The sequence below is a fragment of the Heterocephalus glaber genome, unplaced genomic scaffold (assembly GCF_053883595.1).
Source record: "Heterocephalus glaber isolate CG9 unplaced genomic scaffold, H.glaber_assembly_v1.0 deba00001538, whole genome shotgun sequence".
Taxonomy (NCBI): Eukaryota; Metazoa; Chordata; class Mammalia; order Rodentia; family Bathyergidae; genus Heterocephalus; species Heterocephalus glaber.
In genome coordinates, this window is record NW_028258333.1 from 23,583,283 (window position 1) to 23,600,849 (window position 17,567).

The following is a 17,567-nucleotide window of genomic DNA, read 5'->3' on the forward strand; positions in this document are numbered from 1 at the left end:
GACCCCAAAATAAAGGGGTCTTAGAACACACAGGAAAACATTTTTCTTGATGGCTAAGGATATTGAGCATTTTAAAATATATTCAGTGGCCATTTGTATTTCTTTTAAGAAGTGTCTATTCAGATCTATTGTCTATTTTAAATGAATGTGGGTGTTGTTTCCCCAGCATCTTTTTAAAGAGGCTGTTCTCCAGTATACATTTTTGGTAACTTTGTCTAGAATCAGATGGTGTAGATGATGGGTTTATTTCTGGGTTCTCTATTGTTTCATTGGTCTGTTTATCTGTTTTTATGACAATACTTTGCTGTTTTGATTACTGCAAACTTGTGGTCCTACTGGTTCAGCCTCCCCAGTAGCTGGAATTATAGGAGTGTGCAACTACATTCGGTTTCTTTTTGAAAACTTTTGGTCATTCGCAGACCGCTTATTTCCATATGAATTTTAGAATCAGCCTGTTAATTTCTGTAAGAAAGTCTGCTGGTTATCTGATTGGGACTGCTGTCATCTGTACATCTATTTGGTGAGAACTCATGTTCCCATCGATGAATATATTTCTCATTCAGAGTTTGATTTCTTCTAACACTCTTTTGTAGTTTTCAGGTCATATACATTAAAATTTAGGTAAAATTAACCTTGCTTTATGGCTTTTCATGTTATTTTTAAAAATCTGAGACGGGCCTTGATGTGTTCCCCAGGCTGACCTCAAATGCCAGTCTCAAGTGATCCTCCTGCTTCAGGCTCTTGAAAAGCTAGGATTACATAAGCACTGCTGTGCCCACCTAATTTAAACTTTTTCATTATTTGTTGCTATTATATAGAAATCTTACTGATTTTTGCACATTGACCTTATATACTGTGACCTTTGTAAAACTTAGTTCTAGTTACTAGCTCTGGTATTTTCTATGTAAGATTTTTAATGATTATCTGTGAATAAAGACATTTACTTCAGCTCTTCTAATTTGTTGTCTTACATTTGTTTTCCATATTGTACTAGTCAGGACCATAATACCACATGGAATAAAAGCGGTGAAAAGACACCCTTGTTTTGTTCTCAATTTTAAGGAGAAAACAATTGTCTTTCATCAGTATGTTTAGCCTTATGTTTGTCATAGATGTCCTTTGTCAAGCTAAATTCCCTTTTATTCCTAGTTTGCTGAGAATTTGATTATGGTATTTCTTGGAGGTGGTCTTGTATATCTTGCTCTGGGTTGATTTCCTTGGACATGTGGGTTTATAGTTTTCATCAAAGCACAAGAAGCAAATGGCAAGTAATGCAAGTGGATAGAGTGGATTTGTGTGTTCAGCATCTAATTCTTTAGAGAAGCACTTCTTTCCTGTTCCATTTGGTTTAAGTGATGATCCTGTACCAGCCTACTACTTCAAGACCAAATCCACTGGGTCATTCAAATCCCTTTTAAAAGTTCTTTTTGGTTAAGTATATTTCTAGGTTAGAAGTGCCAGGACGGAGCAAACTGCCTGCAGAGAAAGAGTAAATATGAAAACAGACATGAACTAGAGAAAACCCTGAAGATACTGAGACTCTTGATCTAGCCATGTGAAAGGAGCACTATATTTGGGCTTTTTAATTTTGAGGGCCAATAAATTCTTCTCATGGTAAAACTGAGATTTTTTTTTTTGAGACAGGGTCTCATTATATAGTTCAGATTGGTCTTAAACTCACTACGTAGCCCAGCCTGGCCTCAAACGTGTCACAATCCTCCTGCCTAAGCCTCCCAAGTGCTTAGATTATAAGCATGTGCCACTACACCCAGCTGTTATTTTCAGTTTTGTTCATCTGCAATGAAGTCCTTAATGCCACCCTATGAACTTCTGAGGAAAAGGTAGGGAGATAAATTCACATTTTAAAAAGACCACTCTGTCCTCAGTAAAAATAAAAGAAATAAAGGTCAAACTAGAGGCAGAGCACTTAGAGAACTGCAGAGATCCATGTGAAACAGGGTAACTAAAAACCTAAACTAGTCTATAGACAATTGGACAGATATGGGGGACAAGAAAGACTTGCTTAGAAATTAGTAACTAATGGATTTAGGACAGGAAGAATTTAAAGATGACATCCATATTTCTGATTTGTGTAGATGATGAAGACTCATGTAGAAAATAAAAGGCGATAAGCAAGGGTAGTCAGAGGGCAGAAACAAGGGATGAGCTCAGACACGGTCATGCTTTGACAGTGCTTTGGGAGGTCCATCAGGTGTGGGCTAGATACATGGTATGGGCTCTGGATCCCACATGATAATTTAGTTTCAAAGAGTCCTTTTGCTGATAGAAGTTGCCAAAAGTATAAAACAAATGACATAGTCTTAAATAAATGTTTAATTTCAAACATGTTGTTATGCTATAGAAATGCTCATTTGAAATGAAAACAGTAAAAAGTATTATAACTACTTTAGTATTTGAAGTGGAACAATGAAACTGAATAAAAAATAGCCTTAGTCCTTACAAAATTTTCCATTTAAGAGTCTTACCATATAACTGCAGTCTCATTTACATATGAGAAAAAAATTTAGAAGACCAACACTTACTACAGGACTGAAAAATTTCTGAAGAAAATAGTTTAAAGAGAATTTAAACATATAAAGAATAAAAGGCAATGCTATAGTCTTTGATTCTGTTTTGTTATTCTTTTCCTTCCATGACTGTATGGTTATAATTTTTCTTCTCATGAATAGGAGGAAAAATATGAAGGCATGAAGTACCTAAAGAAGAGAATAAGTAATCTGAGATTAAATTCACTATAAAATATATAAAGTAGAGAAATTTCTGTGATTAGTAGTCAGGTTTTTGATGAACAAGTAAGTAAAGTAAGTAAACTGTAACTAAAGAAATGTTACACGTGGGCCTGGGATTTAGCTCAGTGGTTTCACTGCCTGCTGCACAAGTGCAAGGACCCGAGTTTGATCCCCGGTACCAAAAGAAAAAAAAAGAAGAGGTCCTGATTTGTGCTCTTAACTCCAGAAGGTATTGCAAATATCTCTGTGGGGTTGGAGTGCTTAAACCCTTTGAAAGTATGCTGTGTGGATAAATGGGATGTTTAGATTTCTCAAACATGGCAGCCTACAACCCTTTTAAAAGATGTACCTTCAATATTATGAGTTGAGTATGTTTAATAACATATATTAAAGGGTTAGTATGTAAATGTGCTTAAAATAAAACTGTACTTATAGATATGTATTTCTAGCCGAAAAAGTCACACATAAATTACAGCATTTAAGCAAGACCATCATTTAAAGAACACATAAAAAATTTTAAATTTATAAAACATAAATACATACTATACATTCATTTTGTATATTTAAAAAGGCTAAACTGAAGGAATTAAAAGCTGAAAAATATGAGGTAGTAGCACTCAATGAATGATTTTTTAACACTCTATTTAATATTATACCCTAGAAGATTATAGGAGAAAACAGAGTTAAATTCTTAGAGAAAAAATGTAGCAAAGGCAATTATTCTATGACCTTAGGAAAAGATAAAAGTGAAAATTTATCCAGAATGGATTTTAAAAATTGTTAGACATGTATTACTGACAATAAACAGAGTGTAACTGTTTTTGGAGAGTGGAAAGAAGTCCAAAGTTTTACATTTTTTAGCCCTATTCATTCTCACTCTTTTCAATTCCCTTGTTGCCATGATTCTGGAGTACTTGGTTTCGTAATTCCAAGTTTGTTGAAGTTGAATTAAACACTACATCATTAGTAACTTTGCTTTATACACTGTGTGTATTGGGTACAACTTGTGTATTGTGATTACTGTAAGAAAGGGAGGTGGGGGAATAGCACAGGAAAGTCAGTCCATAATCTGTGGGGAAGTTTTAAAATTTGACATGCACCTGACTCCCTGTGAAGGCTTGCTGAGACAGAAAGCTGGGCTTCATCTCCAGAATTTCCAACTCAGTAGGTCTGCGGTGGGACCAGAATCTGACATTCTAACAAACTCCCAGGGTGAGGCTCATGCTGGTTTGGCATACATACTTTTGAGAACCAAGGCTCCAGGGGAAATGGTAGTCACAAGGACAAAGAGCCAGGTGGACAGGAAAAGAAAAGTCTCTCCATGCGTAGCTTTGCAGGACACAGAATGATCATTATAAGATTACCACCTGTTTGCCTGATAAAATTGATAGGTGAAGAAATGTCTTTCCAAAGACAAACTTTTTCTTTTTTTAAATAGATATCACTTGCCTATTTAAGGGCTATTGTAGAATCCAATATTATGAAAATGGACCTTGTTCCTAGACTGTTCGGATATCAAAATCTTTGGACTAATTTGAAAATGAGTAATAAAAATTCAAATTTTCTGGCTGCCGTAAAATTCAAAACAAGGATAGTTTTAATCCTTCTGTTGAAATCATAATCTTATTTTAGTACTTTTAGTTTGATTTTTTTGGAAACGAATTCTTGTTATATGTATTCCAGGATGGCTTTGAACTCACAGTGACACTCCTGACACAGTCTCCTGAGTGCTGGGATAAAAGGCATGCGCCACTCTCCCCAGCCAGTTCTTTCTTAAACTGTTATTATTTTTGAGGTGCTGAGAATTGAAACCAGAACCTCACACATGCTAGGCAAGCACTCTATCATTGAGCTATACTTGCAGTCAAAACCAATCATTAAAAAAACAACAGTAGCCATAAAAAATAATTTGTTTGGCAAATGTACTGTCTGAGCATTTGTTAAAACATATTTCTATTAAAACTGTACCAAATTCTCAGATTTAGAACACTTGATATATGGACCCAGCTGAGCCTTTATTTTACAGATCAAAATGCATGGATAAAAATACATTACAATAATTAATGAAGCCGTTCTAATTTTGCTTGGAGAGATTTGAAATTCCCAGTGACGGCTTGTACTGCTGTGGAAGAGCTCATGGATTGGAGCTCAACCAGATAACCACAAACAGCATCCAGGCAGAGATTTGTGAATCTTCTCCTGGAAAGGAAATGATACTTGGTCATCTCTCTATATAGTTAGAAACATTACTACCTTCTAGACAGCATCATCTCTCCCAATTTCTGCTAATCTTACAATCTCACAAAAAAGCAAAAATCCCATGATTAAGTAAGTGTCAAATACTTAACAAAAGAGTAAAAACCTAGCAGGGAAGTCAATTACCGATTTTCATTTGAATATCATCATTACAATAAGAAGGATGTAATGGATGATTCCTGTTAATATTCAATTATCTACATTCTTTTGGCTTTTTCAAGAATAGCCCTTGAGGGCCAGGGATTTAGTTCAGTGGTACCACCGCCTGCCTGCCTCGAAAGCACAAGGTCCCAAGTTCAATCCCCAGTACCAAAAAAAAAGAATATCCCTTGAAGTAGGCCGATATAATTAAAAACATGTAACTAAAATGTCTTGCTCCTACATCATTAATTCACAGCAGAGCCAGGCATGGTGCCGCACCCCTGTAATCCTAGTACCCAGGAGACTAAGGCAGGATGATTGCCACAAGTTTGAGTCCAGCCTGAGCTACATAGCAAGAGCCTGTCTCAAAAAAAAAAAATCCAAGTGGACAAGTAGAGGCATAAACAAGTTGTATCTTCACTTGTATAAAGGATTTAGGACAAAAGTTGAAAAGTTGAAAACTTACACAGGAGGTAATGGATGTCATTAAATATTTATAATATACACAAGAATTGAAATCCCCTATACTTCTTTAAAATCCCTTTAGCCCTCCACAATCTCTCTAAATCTGTTACCCAGCTACTCATTAGAAGCATTTAAAAGCTTCTGCTAGAATGTAATATTTAATTCAGTTACCTCTCACAATTGAAAACTTGACTAGGATTCTGAACATATCTTGTCAATAGTACATGGATACAATCCAAAAGGTGCAATGGCTTTTTCACTCTGTTCCAGAATGGATCCTATAAAGAACATACATATTTTGGTAGGCAAACCATGCCAACTGATTTTTTCAATTATTTATGTTAATGGATTTATCAGGGTCCAAGCAAAAATTATTGCTATCAAAAAGCATTTAAGATCGCTTCTCGGCCTTTTGGCTAAGATCATGTGTAAAAAGCATCTAAGGTGTAGTTATTAAATTATATATATATATATATATATATATATATATATATATATATATCTGGTTAATATTTTGAGCAAACATTTTAAAAAATGTATTGTGCTAGGTGTTTTGGCACACATCTATAATCCCAGCAATTTGGGAGGCTGTAACCAAAGAATTCCAAGTTTGAGCCCCATCTGGGCAACTCAGTGAGACCTTGCCTCAAAATAAAAAATAAAAAGAGCTGGGGGTTTAGCTCAGGGATTAGAGTGCCTTTGGGCTCAATCCCCAATACTACCACCAAAAAAATAAACAAATTCAGAGTCTGATAAAGTTCAATATGATGAGAAAGATCATTAAGAACTGGTAGTTTTTTTGTTGTTGCAGTTTTGTTTTGTTTTGTTGTGGTCCCGGGAATCAAACTCAGGACCTTGTGCTTGCAAGGCAGGCATGGTGCCACTGAGCTAAAATCCCTGGCCCAAACACTGGTAGTTTTGATGAGGTTACATAGAATAAATACAATGTTACTTTGTTCTTTGAAAGTAATGGGCTAGAATGTAGCTCAGTAGTACAGCACTTGCCTACCAGTACAAGGCCCTGGCTTCATCCCAAGGAGTGCCAAAAAATAAAAACAAAAAACTGACAACCCTTAAGTGTGTTTATACATACATTGGTTTAGTATATTCCACTAAGAGTAAAGTATGAATGTTTATTGAAATTGAAAACATTAACATGTCATTTTACTCATGATATACAGCAGAACAGCTCTCATCATTTTTAGAAGCCTCAAGTGTAATTTCCAACAGTTAACTGTTACAGCTGAATTACAAAGTGTCCCCCTAAAACCTGAGGCCCAAAACAGCAATGTTCAGAGGCAGCAGAGGGAGGGCTGAGAGAGGTGACTGGATCAGGAGGGCGCTGACCTAATCCACTGAGGGGTTTGCAGCTGATGGGCTGGTAAGAGGCAGGCTGAACAGGAGGAGTAGTCGCTAGGGGTGTGTCTTTAAAGGGTACATCGCTTCTCTGGCTTTTCCCTTTTGCTCTGCTCACTGGTGACCATGAGGTGAGCAGCTTTCCTGTCATGCCCTTCCTATCTTAAAGCTAGATGACTGTAGACTGAAACCTCTGATCCATGAGCCAAAATAAACCTTTCCTCTTAAATTGTTTATGCCAGGTATTTTGTCCCAGCAATACAAAGGTGACTAATGCATCAACCATTGAAGCAAATCTTTGCTGCAACTATATTAACTCTATTAAACTAAATGACAAGATACACACAATCAAAACATCTCACTCTGTATCTAGAAAAATTAAGTGAAACAATTTTATTATACTAAATATTTTCCTTACCCGTGACTTGAACAGTTGATCATAAACTTCTAGTAGTCTAGGTAATGGTACTCCAATTTCATTCATCGTCTGTATTACAAAGCCCACATCCCAGTTCAAAGTACAAACTTGCTGCTCTAAGAACTGTATAATAAAATCTGGGAAGGGAAAAAAATCAGAAACTTGGTTTTAACTCTTGATATCAAAAGGCAGGTTTTAGTCATAACTAAGTAGTTGCTAGGGAGAAACAAAATGAATTTCAAAAAAATGTTGGGAGCTGCGGGAGCAGCTCAGTAAGAGAGTATGGGCTTAACATGCATTAGTTTCTGGGTTCAACCCCTGGCAAGCAGTCTATCAATAAACATTCATGAAAGTAAGATGTTGGGCCGAGGATTTGGCTCAGTGGTCCTGGCGCCTGCGGCACAAGCACAAGGTCCAGAGTTCGATCCCCAGTACCAAAAAAACCAAACTAAGATGTGTATCAGAGTGGGCAAATCTAGAGATAGAAAGGAAATTAGTGGCTGCCTCAGGTTGAAGGGTAGGAAGGAACAGCAAATGACAGGCTTTCTTTGGGAGATGATAAATGTTCTAAAATTAGTTTGTAGAATGGCTGCACCTCAGCTCCATGAATATACTAAAACCATTAAATTGTACATTTTAAAGATATTAAAAAGGCTACAACATTGTAAGGAACTTAGAAAACAGAGAAAGGTACCAAAAGAACAGAGAGGTTATTTAGAATCTCACTAGAGAGGACCCAATAACTTTAAAAAATATTTATATTTTTACACTATATCTGTGAGCACTTGCGCAGCATGAGGAATGACCTGAGTTTGATCCCTGGTACCACAAAAAAGGAAAATTAAAAAAGCTGGAAAAAAATCTGTATCCTCAATTTAACAGGTTTTCAGAAAGGCCTACTGATTTTAGGCATCTTGATTTTAAAATATTAAATGTTTTTTAAATATGCTACCACTCAGATTTATATTACCTTGATGGTTCTAGCTTTGTCTTATTTTCATCTGTTTTATCTTAAATAAGATCTTTAATGGTAATGATCAAATTTATAATTGTGATACCTGAAATCTGCTAATGACCAACATAAATGTCCATGGGCAATAATAGCATTCACTGGATTTTGAGACCAAACTTGTGTAAACCGTGGAATTTACCATTCAAATACTTAAATAAAAAATTCTAAGAACTCTAAAATTTGACCTACTTTGAAGTCTCTGGGTACTTGTTGCTGTTGAGAAACTGACAGAAATAGGAAGGCTTCTTCTACTCTAAAGAGTAGCTCAAAAATTAATTTTTTATTTTGATACAGGTTTTTGCTATAGCACAGGCTGGCCTTAAACTCACAATATAGCACAGGCTGGCCTCAAACTCGCAGTAATCCTCCTGCCTCAGCCACCCACGTGCTGGGATTATAATACAGGTGTGCACCACCATGCCCAGCCCAAAAAATTAATATTCTTAAATCAAAGCAGAAATAACCTCAAAGGAACTGTGTACAATATGGCCCCCTTTTTAACTATCACAAGTACCAGTTTCATTTACTTATAAACATTTACTCTATGTATGTGTTTATACATATATTTATTTTTCCTTTATTTCTCTCCAATAAAATGACTGGAAATGGTACAGTTTTAATACTGTACCTACAAGAAATAAGAGTATGAAGCCAGGTGTGGTAGCACATGCCTGTAATCTTAGCACGTGGGAGGGTGAGGGGCAGGAGGCTCACGACAATTTTGAAGCCAGCCTGGAGTACACAGTGAGTTTAAGACCACGGTGAACCATATAGTGAGAATCTTGTCTCAACGGGGGGGGGCGGGGGGGGGCGCATGATAAGGGGTGTAATTATAATAGTTGTACTTCTGACCATGTCTGTGAGAAATAGGCTTTGTGTTTTCTGTCAAAACACAAGGCCAAAGCAACTGCATTTTAGGTTTAAATGACCTGGCCATCTACTTACCATCTCCCCACTCTGTTAATATCCTGAGCCCCAAGAAATGGTGACTATGTACCTTTTCCCAGATCACAGCAGGTTTCCAAGATAACCAAGAACTGTCCATTCCAAACCACATTTCCCCCCTCTTTAAACCACCACCTCCTTTGAGATAAAAACCAAGGAGTTTTCCTTCCAACCCCCACACCCCCTCTCTTAGCAATACTCCAACCCCACAACCCCTTGAGCCACTGTAGTTAGTCAACTGGGATAGACGTAAGCCTTTGAATTCAGCCAATGAATTTTACAGGTCAGCTACTACTCTTGAGTTGGGGATGAAAGGGGCAATGACCTTCATCCTGAGCGCCTGCTACCTCATGCTTGCACCCTTGGGCAAAAGTAAAATGCCTTGTTGAGATTTCTTGATGTCTAAGTGTTTTATTATTAGCCCTGACAAACTGAGTCTGGGGACTTATTTCCAACACATCCAAGGAACAGATCCTAAAAATCCGATAGTTTGGAAACAGATTTGACTGTTCATTAAAGAAAATAATAATTTGGGAATGGGAGTAAAACTCAGATATAGAACACTTGCCTAGTATGCACAAGGAAAGCTGGGCTCAATCTCTAGCACTGAAAGAGGAGGGGAAGGGAGGAGGAAAGGGGGGAGAGGAGGGGGGAAAGAACAAACTTTAATGCTACATTCTGAACATTTCCATGTTTCTACAAATTTTCATTAACACATGTGATTAATATTCTACTTCATGGCTATATTATTGTTGCTTCTATTGTTTACCACTGAGGAAAAATTGTGGCTTGGCAAATGGCTCATAATAACTAGTTATCGATATAATAAATTAATCACAATATTTGGTTATGAAAAAAGTTCAAATAATAAAATTTTAACACAACTACTTGCTATTTGGGGAGGGGGATGTACAGGGGATTGAACTCAGGACCTTGCACTTGCAAGGCAGGTGCAGTGCCACTGAACTAAATCCCTGGCCCCAACTACTTGCTATTTAAGAAACTATATGCCCTTAACGTAATAGGGAGTGAACCAATTACAGGCTACCTATGCACAAAATACCAGCCATTTTCTTTCATCTTCATCAAGTTGTACTCAGTTACCAACAGTATAATCACTAATAGTCTGCTGGTCAGCACAGTCCCAAGATGGATATATAAATTTGCAGAGTTGGTCAAAGAAAATTTCATACTCAATTACTAAAAATTGTGCCATTCTTTAGAGGTCTTTCTGAAGAAAAGAGAATTAAACTGCTGAGCTTCAGCAGCACAAAAGATACTTTACATTTTACTCTAAAGAGTGTTACTTTTCAGTGAAGAACTGTCTAATGAAGAAAACCATTAAAACAGAAAATAGCCCAGAACTTGGAAGGTGGAGAAATAGATGCCGGGCTGAGTTACATAGTGACCTCAAGGCCAGTCTGGGTTACACTGTGAGACCTTGTGTCACAAAAACAAAGTCAAACCTAACCCAAACCAAAAAAAAAGAAAAAATCTGAAAAATAAAACAGAGGCACCTAGGGTTACTGCTTACCTAAAGGAAAGAAACGAGGTGTGCCCGCATAAATTTTGCCAAGGAGGACGATCTTGAGACTAAGAGCATGCATTCTGTCTGAGGAGCTCAAAGTTACACTATCACTCAGTTCTGTAAGAAAGAGACACATCAATAGAAAACCACCTTATTTTTAATATGAAATGTTTACATTAGCTATTTGTTTCAAGATACAAAATACTTCAGAATTTATATTTATATTAATTAGCAAATTTTGTGTTTCTGTGACTGACTAATCTCTCTTCTTACCAGAATACTAGTTATGAGAATTTTTTTTGACCAGGGATTGAACTTCGGACCTTGCACTTCCCAGGCAGGCGTGTTACATCCCTGGCCAGTTATGAGATTCTGTAGGAAGTACTTCAGATCCCTTACTAGGTAGAATAAATCATAAAAATGACACATTCTTTTCATTGAGCATCCTTGAAAATATTCACTGGGCTCACTTCCTACAATCACCCCTCCAATACATGCAGATGCCCTCCACTTACACTCTACTTAGGTGTACAGTTTTCATGAGCCCCAGATACATTAGCTACTAGCATCCCGCACTCCTTCACCAAGTCATTAAATAATGTATACTAATCTACTTATATATGAGCACTTACCTTTCTCTATGATATCTTGCCAAAGTGTCTGTACCAGTAGAGGATCTGAATAACCAGCACAATGAATTATAGCAAGCTTACACTCTTCAAGTTTAAATGGGTCAGCAAACTCCCCATAAAGCTGTAGGAGAAAATCCCAAAATTAAACATCCAACCAGGGTGCAACATTCAGAGTTTAACAGTGAAATACTCCTGAGATAGGAAATTAGGGCGTGGAAAAGCTGGCTGGGGAAGTAGACACGGCCTGTTAATTACAAAATCCCAGGACATATGTGCAGAACAGTTCCCAAAGCCCTGCACATGGACTTCTTGAGAACATGAGCAGTGTTTTGACAGGATGGCCTAGACCTGACATCAGCCTGAGGAGTGGGTGATACAAAAAGGACAGTCACACTGAGTTTTTGCCACTGTGTTCTCTCTTACCAGTGGCCCACCCTCACACTGTGGGGTGTACTTCTTTTCCTACTTTTACTTCGCCCAAACTAGCTCTGCAGAGTTTTCTTTTTGGTTTGGGGATTGAACTCAGGACCTTGTGCTTACAAGGCAGGTGGTGGCACCACTGAGCTAAATCTCCAGCCTTCTGCAGTTTTCTTTTCCTATCTTGAATAAACTTTGCTACCGTTTGTGCTTGTCTTGACCAATTCTTTGCTTAGGACAGAAAGAACCTAGAAAGCACCTCCAGAAGGAGACTACAGCATCCCAAAACCTGGTAACACTCCTTCAAAATTAAAGATAATCATCAAATATTTTATCTAAAGTATTTAAACTATGCTAGAGGTTGAGTATCCTTCAGGCAAAATGCTTAAGAACAAAAGTGTTTCAGATTTTAAAACATATGCATATATGTATAGCATCTTTGGGATGGAACCCAAATCTAAACATGAAATTCATCTGTCTCGTATATACCTTTTACATATAGCCTGATAATTTTCTACAATATTTCTAATAACATCGTTTGACAGTGACTCAGCAAATGAGGTCAAGTATGGTACTTTCCACGTGAGGTGTCATATCAGTGCTCAAAGTTTCAGATTTGGAGCATTTTGGGTTGGGGTGCTCAACCTATATGAAGATAGTCATAACTCCAATCGAAAAATGGTGAATGAAGACAATTTTCAAGTAGATTTTAATATGTATGCCTTTCCTGTTGTCTGGGAAGGAGATGCTACAATGATATTTCTTGTTGAATTAGTGTAGCCTAAACTATGGGTTAGGAATCATGAGAATAATGACAAATCCAAGGGTAATGTAGGATACTTGGAATTATGCCTAAGAATAACTGAAGAAAGAATTACTAAGAAGGAGAGGGTTGAAGAGTTAAGCAAAGATAAGTTACTTTTTCCAAGGCAAGAAGCAAGGCTGTAAATGGCTGCTTTTATATTTGTACGTGAGGCTGATAGGTTCTTTAACACTACTGGCCTGGCAGGAGCATCTTAGGCTTTTCTAGGAGTCAGAAAAAGCAACTACGATCCGCCAGTACACTCACAAGCTACCAAGGATGGATTTTTTTATTTTGTAGAAACTGCTTATACTTTCCCATGAAACAAAAAGAAAAATAAAAAACAAACAAGGAATTTCTGGAAATAAAGTGACCAGTGACCATTATAGGAACTACCTGTTTTGTTTTTTTAAAACTTATTATTACCTTAGTTATATCCATTAGCTCAGAATCCAGTTGAGAAATTGCATCCTGTACAGAGGAATGATGAGAATACTGCCTTTGCAGTGTCTCTTGTATCTGAAGTTGGATCCTGGCAACCTAGTTTGGGGAGAAAACAGGGGGATATCTTAATTTCTTTATGATAAATCAATGTGTATTTAAAAGAATGACCCCTAGAATCTGAGTTTAAATTTGCTAAAATAAAAATAGCATATAAAAACAGATAAGAGACACCATTTCAATATGACAGACACAGGAAGTGTACTGTAGCAGACAGCTTTTGCTGTCCAGCCACATTATTACCTTCCATGACTATGGCCACACAAATGGTTTGACTGGACTTATTGCTTCACAAAAAGGGACAGACATATGATTAAATTCTCTTCAGGGAATGAGAGTGGAAGTTTGTCATGTTGGGGCCATAATTTTTGAGAAAGTGAATGTGCTTCTCATATACTTTTCTTTACTGTTCTCTGTCAGATAAAGCAAAGGCCCTAGGGAATGGTAAGGCCAGAAAATAGAACTTGGGCCCCTAAATCAACCATGTGGAGGAAAAGCCATCTGCTGATTAGGAATACCCACCTGATTTCTATGGAAAAAAAAACAGGCCTTAGACAATTCTAAGTTTATTTATCTCTTATTTAAGGCAGTTTAGTTTATTCCATGCATTTACTTATTAGCTCCCAGAATACATGGTGACTGTAATATCAACCATTTGCTATAGTAACAGGTAGAAAAAAACCTACAGAAATTCCACAGAAAAAAACTCAGATGTTACTGCAATGTTTCATGTCTCAAGTACTGGTATCCTTAAAAATCTCTTTAAGATTTATACCCAAACATAAAAAAGAATACACATAGGTAGAGACTAGAATAATGACTTGAATAGACCTATGACTGACCAAAGGAAGATATGAAAAGGGAATAACTATGTGCGTACTACTGTACATAGATATGCCTTAAGTATTGTTAGTACTTACTTCCATCTTTTCTTCTAATTCATGAAGGAATTCGCCATCTGCAGCTATTGATGAAATGGCAGTGGAACTTTTGGCACTAAGAATGGCTCGAGCAATGTATTCTAGTCGTTGCTGAAGTGAAATTTCTGTGCTAAGAGGAAAAACCTTGAATTTTAGTTATTTCTTAAGGACTAAAGATATAAATGTCAAGTTGAACACACTATTTTAAACCAAATGAACAAAAAAAGGCCACCTGAAGCTTGAAAAAATTCATATTTTAGGTAATAAATCTGCTTTAGATTTCTAATAAGAGATTCACAATTTTAGATAACTAAAGAAATATTTATATCTAAAAAGTAGCTTCCTATTAAAAAAATTCAGGATTTTTTGGTACTAAGGATCGAACAACTCAAGTCCTTGCACTTGCGAGACAGGTGGCACAACCAGTGAGCTAAGTCCCCGGCCTACTTCAGTTTTATATATGTGGGTATCAAAAAAAAAAATGTGTGTGTGTGTGTGTGTATACACACACACACACACACACACACACACACCCCTAAGGAGGATAAGAAAACCAAGAAAGCTTTAGGTCCAATGAAAAGACCCACAACAGCACAATTTTATGTGCGGACTCACACACACATACACACTAATACTTCCTAACTGCCATAAATGAAATTTTTTTTTGGGGGGGAGGATATGAACTTTTCCTTGAGTGAGACTGAACCAAAGGTCTTACACACACTAAGCACATGTTCTACCAGTGAGACAAGTAGATATATTGCCCAGGATGACCTCAAACTCCTGCTCAAGTGATCCTTGTGTGTCAAGTCTCCTCAGGAGCTGGGCTTATAAACACCTGCCACCATAAGTGAACTCTTTCAGCAACCATTCTCAACAGTCTGACTTAATACTTTCTCTTGCTAACTTTACGAATGCTTAGTTTTCAGAAATAGCACTTATACAGTATTTTTACACACAAAAATTCTGCATTAAAACAGAGGGACAGGGCTGGGGATTTAGCTCAGTGGTTCCGCTGCCTGCCTCGCAAGCACAAGGACCTGAGTTCGATCCCCAGTACCGGAAAAAAAAAAACAAAGAGGGACAAATTAATGATTGGTCCAATATTTTATTAAATGATCTTTTGATATTATAATCTAATTAAAAACTCCCATGCTTATCTTAACAGGTTTCTTAATGCTCTAAGATTTTTTCACTAATTTAAACCAATATGGGAACAGATGAAATTTGCCTGGAATTAGTAAAACATTTAAAATGATAAAACCATTGTAAGGCAGTTTTTGTTCTTTTAATTACGAATGATAATCAACTGTTGTTACTAGGAGAATCTAAAGACATGGTTTAGAGTATTTTAGTTTGAATAATGAAGACCTAGTGAGTATTCTTTTAGTACTTCCCATATATTATTACAACAAAAAGAAAAAGAAAACTAAACTTTAGATAAATTCAAGTAAAGGTCTAAAAATTCTACTTATATATAACCTGAGTAAGTTATTTAATGCGTAAAATCTGGATGTAAATTGGTCTGCAATCACTCTTCACAATGAAAATATTATCTCATACCTATGCATGTCGGCCAATTTGGACAGAATACGAGCAGCACTACTAAAACTTCTGTTCTTCTCATAATACCTCCATAGTAAATCCATATAATGAACTTTATTTTGATCCACTTTGGCCATTCGGACTAGATATGGCTCTAGAAACGGAGAGGCAATCTAGAAAGTGCACAATTACTCAGAAACATTTTCTGAACACTTAGGTACTATTTAAATAGAAAATATGTTTAAAGCAACTAGAGTTGTGCCTTGTTTTATGAAAACAAAGCAAAATTATAAACTAACATAACCACCAAAAAAGAAAGCAATTTTTGTGTGATTAATGAGTTTCTGTAACAACTACACTAGATTAAAAATAGTGTACCATTGGGGCCAGGGATTTAGCTCAGTGGTTTTACTGCCTGATGTGCAAGCACAAGGACCTGAGTTCGATCCCCGGTACAAAAAAAAAAAAATTTACCATTAAACAACTTATAATAAACTTTGATAACAGATACTGATTCCCAGACTCTGAACTCAAAAGCACTCTTGAAATTATTAAATGCCATGTACTCATTTTATAGACCAAGGAACATGAAACTTAAGACTAGTAAAATGACTAAATGACAGTATTAAGACAAAGCTCAGATTTCCTAATTCATAATGCAATGACTTCTACTCCACAATGTAAACTACCCTAATCACCTTCTAGAATATTAAAGCAACAATCTACTTTGCTTCTTAGAAGAAGATATTACCTGGTTGTTTCATTTTATTTTTTTTTTATTTTTGGTACTGGGGATCAAACTCAGGACCTTGTGCTTGAGAGGCAGGTGACGGAACCACTGAGCTAAATCCCCAGCCCTTTGACTTGTTTTATAGTAATACCTAATGACAAGCAATGCAAAAGTGAATTTTCTATAACTATATATAAGCTTAACTCATTGAGCTATGCTACTTTAAATTTAAGTGAACGTTAACAATTCTACTAAAAAATATTTTTTACCTGTAGCAGTTTATCTGCAAGGTCAGCTTGTATTAGCCAGTTATAAAGGGCAATACTAAAGAGCTCATCTTGGGATCGCTGTGCCAATTTAATCATTTGTTCAAACTAAAATAAAGAAAATAGTAAAATTAGCAAAAAGGGTTGGTTGCTGGACATCCCAATATCTTGCCCTAAACCCCAAGCAAGAATTAAAGAATTCTTAAATGGTAATTTCTATCTTTCCCAAGATGATTATGTACCACAGTGCAGAACTTCTAAACCAGTATACTTTCAAAATGAAAATATGCTATGATTTCTTACATGATGTCCTGCTTCTTCATTACTCAGCATATTAGGATCAGATGATAACACAGGAGGACCAGGCTTTTTGGGTACACTAGGAGACTGAGGAGCAGCCTTGCTTTGATTTACCAGTTCTTGAAGTGTGTCTGTAATGCATTTATAAGCTTGTAGTCTGAGGAAAAGAATGGAAAGGGAGCAATTATATTACTTAACCAGAAAGGAACTGATTTACTTTATTTAAATACATACAAGAAAAAAAAATATGCACAAGAACTTCAGCATGATTTAAAATATATGTATAGGAGTGCTCACTTTGGCAGCACATATACTAAAATATATGTATAGGGGCCGGGGATTTAGCTCAGTGGTTCCACCACCTGCCTTGCAAGCGGAAGGATCCGAGTTTGATCCCCAGTACCAAATAAATAAATAAATAAAATAAAATATATGTATATATTTAATATTAAAAATAATACAAGGGCTGGGGATTTAGCTTAGTAGCGCCACACCTGCCTCACAAATGCAAGGTCCTGAGTTTGTACCAAAAAAAAAAAGCCAGGAAGGATGGCACACGCCTGTAATTCAAGCTACCTGGGAA

General features: G+C 36.5%; 1 protein-coding gene across 4 annotated transcripts in view; it reads right to left on the reverse strand.

The window, feature by feature from the left end:
- Positions 1–2,316: 2,316 nt before the first annotated feature.
- The window catches only part of Nup155 (nucleoporin 155), a 77,427-nt gene continuing 62,176 nt past the window's right edge, over positions 2,317–17,567 (reverse strand). The window contains exons 26-36 of one of the 4 annotated variants that reach the window (XM_021261485.2): positions 16,988–17,141; positions 16,688–16,792; positions 15,707–15,861; positions 14,144–14,273; positions 13,149–13,262; positions 11,504–11,624; positions 10,878–10,988; positions 7,387–7,523; positions 5,784–5,890; positions 4,806–4,949; positions 2,317–2,717 (exon numbers count right to left, since the gene is read on the reverse strand). In XM_021261485.2, coding sequence (XP_021117144.1) covers positions 4,811–4,949; positions 5,784–5,890; positions 7,387–7,523; positions 10,878–10,988; positions 11,504–11,624; positions 13,149–13,262; positions 14,144–14,273; positions 15,707–15,861; positions 16,688–16,792; positions 16,988–17,141 — 1,273 coding nt within the window. In that variant the 3' untranslated portion in view covers positions 2,317–2,717; positions 4,806–4,810. Of the gene's footprint in view, positions 2,718–4,746; positions 4,950–5,783; positions 5,891–7,386; positions 7,524–10,877; positions 10,989–11,503; positions 11,625–13,148; positions 13,263–14,143; positions 14,274–15,706; positions 15,862–16,687; positions 16,793–16,987; positions 17,142–17,567 lie in introns of those variants that run through there. The other 3 variants (XR_002396407.2, XM_004848602.4, XM_021261486.2) reach the window with 3 other exon arrangements.